The sequence below is a fragment of the Acanthisitta chloris genome, unplaced genomic scaffold (assembly GCF_000695815.1).
Source record: "Acanthisitta chloris isolate BGI_N310 unplaced genomic scaffold, ASM69581v1 scaffold8394, whole genome shotgun sequence".
NCBI lineage: Eukaryota > Metazoa > Chordata > Aves > Passeriformes > Acanthisittidae > Acanthisitta > Acanthisitta chloris.
In genome coordinates, this window is record NW_008668708.1 from 1,927 (window position 1) to 4,690 (window position 2,764).

The 2,764-nt window shown below is 47.3% G+C and overlaps 1 protein-coding gene across 1 annotated transcript in view; it reads right to left on the bottom strand.

Moving 5' to 3' along the window:
- The window catches only part of LOC103800638 (inositol hexakisphosphate kinase 1-like), a gene marked incomplete at its 3' end in the record, with an annotated part of 3,602 nt that extends 1,219 nt beyond the window's left edge, over positions 1-2,383 (bottom strand). Inside the window, exon 1 of the mRNA XM_009073020.1 lies at positions 2,161-2,383. Within this exon, the coding sequence (XP_009071268.1) occupies positions 2,161-2,383 (223 nt within the window). The remainder of the gene's footprint in view (positions 1-2,160) is intronic.
- Positions 2,384-2,764: the final 381 nt, after the last annotated feature.

Sequence of the window (2,764 nt, forward strand, 5' to 3'; positions counted from 1 at the left end):
AGAACAGCAGAGCAAACCCAGAGCAATGAAAGGGAGTTTAAGACTACAAATGCTGTTAGCACAGCACAAAGGAGAAATCCCCCAAATAGTGCTCTGTACCTGAGCAAACAGTTGGTGGCAGCAGGGAAAGCTCTGCCACCATAGGATATAAGGACAAAAGTGCAGCTGTTAGGCTGAGGGTGTGATTCTTTCCTTCCTTCAGTCTCGCAGCAAATGTCGTCAACCTGGAGAGTCAAGCACAGTCTGCCAAGATGCTGAGGGGAGCCAAGCACATGAGACAAGTATCTAGTTTGTCTGGGTAAGTATCTATGTCCTGCAGAGGAGTTCCTGCTGTTGACAGGGACATCGCTGGCCAAGCAGGACTGTGCCTTTCTCTGCTAAAGGAGCTCTCCAGCATCAGAGCAATGAAATACAAAGCTCTGAGGCTGAGGTGACACCTGACACTCTTATCTAAAGTCAGCCAGTCTCACAGAAAAGGGATCTGCAAGGACCCAGAGCTTCCTAGCAATATCAACAGGGCTCCCAGAAAGTATAACTACCTCAGCCAGCTGCAGGCAAGCAGGACTGTGTATCATGTCCAGTTTTACCTCTGGAAGGCTCCTGAAAAGTACCAGAGTCCAAGGGAAGGTATAGATCTTTCACAGCTCAGACTCAGAATATATCTAGCTGGCAAGCCACAGAGCAGGACAGCGGACACTTCTAGTTAGGGCTGACCACATCTGGGACTCCTCTAACCCTGAAAATTAAGCCATGAGCCCATATCCTGACTTACAAGGATAAAATGTTTCATTAACTTGTCACCAGTATTGAACAGCTGCCAGGAGTATCAGATGTGAGAGGGACCAAATCAAAATAATTCACCACAAATGTGATGAAACCTCGCCCTGCTCAGCCAATGCAGCCCATCATAATCTTGTCCTTCCTTTCTCTTATGTGCACAGGACTATACTAACAAAGTTCAGGTAGCTCAACACAACTCCAGAGCAACTCAGGACTCCAGCACGTCACTGGATAAACGCCACTGCAAGTTCTCTGTCTGTCTGGATGTGCTCATCAAGATATCTCAGTGAAGTCTTACAGTAACATCTGAGGACTCAGACAGAATATATCATCCTCGATATCCTTTTCCCCTAGATCAGTAAGAACTATTTCTGGGACTATCAGGAAACGGCACAGGACCTTCAGCTGAAATCCCACACTGGGGTGGAGAGGCACTTCCTATGCCTTTAGGCTACCAGGAAGTATCTGACTTCAAGAAAACAGGTCTCCATCTGAACTGTCACCTCCATCAATTTTAAACACATGTCCCCAGAAAAGCCTGACATCCTATCAACTCACTCACCCCTCATTCATGACCCGAACACAGACACCAGCAGAGGTAACCTGACACTGCTTCAAGACCACCAGGCTGCAGTGAGATCAAATGGCAAGACCCTGAACAGATGGTGAGCCCAGCTGTCCATGAAGCACTGTCTCCTCAGTGTCACGTGGTGACAAAGCAGCAGAGGGAACAGCAATGCTGAGCCTCACAGCATCTGTCAGCATCACCGTCATCTGATACCTGTCAGCATCACCATCCTGAACACAAACACACATGGCCAAAAGTCTATTGAGCTTCTGAAAGACACAGCTCAGCTGCCAACTTCCCACAGTGACACAGACACTGGAAAATTCCACTGCTTTAAAGTGGCTGCGGACAAGGCTTCATCTCAGCACTGGAAAAGCTACGCTTCCTGTTTCAGCAGCTTGCTCATATGGGTCCATAAAAGAGATGGGATGAGGAAGCAATAAATTACGGAACTGGAATATGCAAACACTCGGTATATGATCTAACTTCATTCGCTCAAGGTCAAGGCTGTAATTGACAATAATTTGGTAATAAAACTACTTCAATTTCACAGCCGTAACCTTAAGCTTCGGACCACAACTGTCACACTGCATATTCTGTCCAGAACAAGGAGCACATTCAACTCCAGATGCCTAAAAAGTAAAACCTCTCCTCCTCTCCAAGTGTTCCTATCAAATTGCCAGTCTGCATAAGTGTTAAAAATAACAAATAAAATGACACCAAAAGACAGCAAGACATCAACAGCTGCAGGAAAATGGAAGGGCAGGTTCTTGAAGCATGGAACTGCATTCTGGAATGACAAGAGGCCTCACCTTTGTACTCAGGCGTGAACTCCTTCATTTCTGGGGGCAGAGACTCGTAGAAGCGCTGTTCTCTGGTAATGAGGGGCTTGCAGACAGTGTGGTCGTCATAGCGCATCATGCTGCTGTGGCCACCCACCTGGTGAATGAAAGGCTCCAGCAGGACCCCTCGGTCTCCAGAGCGAGTGGCATTCTTGCCATACTTGCCCACTTCCATGGTTTGACAAACACACATTGCGTTGGGCACCAGTTGCACTCCTGGAGCATGGGGAGAGCCACATGGGCTGGGAGGGATAGCTCAGCAGTGGTCAGGCAGCCACGGTGGGGAAATCCTGGCTATCTGCTTCCTTGAAGTGATCTGCAGAAGCAAAGGAGATTCCTGTTAATAAAGGATCACTTATATTCACTCCCTGTTCGCTTGTGGAAGTTTTAGGTATTTATTTATACCCATATCTGTTCCTCTTCTGTCTTCTGTTTACATCTTTCTTGTTCTGGCATGTTCTTCACCACCTCTTTAGTCCTACACTAATTCGGAGGCAGTCCCATCCAGAGCTTCTCCAATATGACTGACAGCAGACAGGGAAAGGAGGAGATATAGGTATTCTGAGCCTCCCAT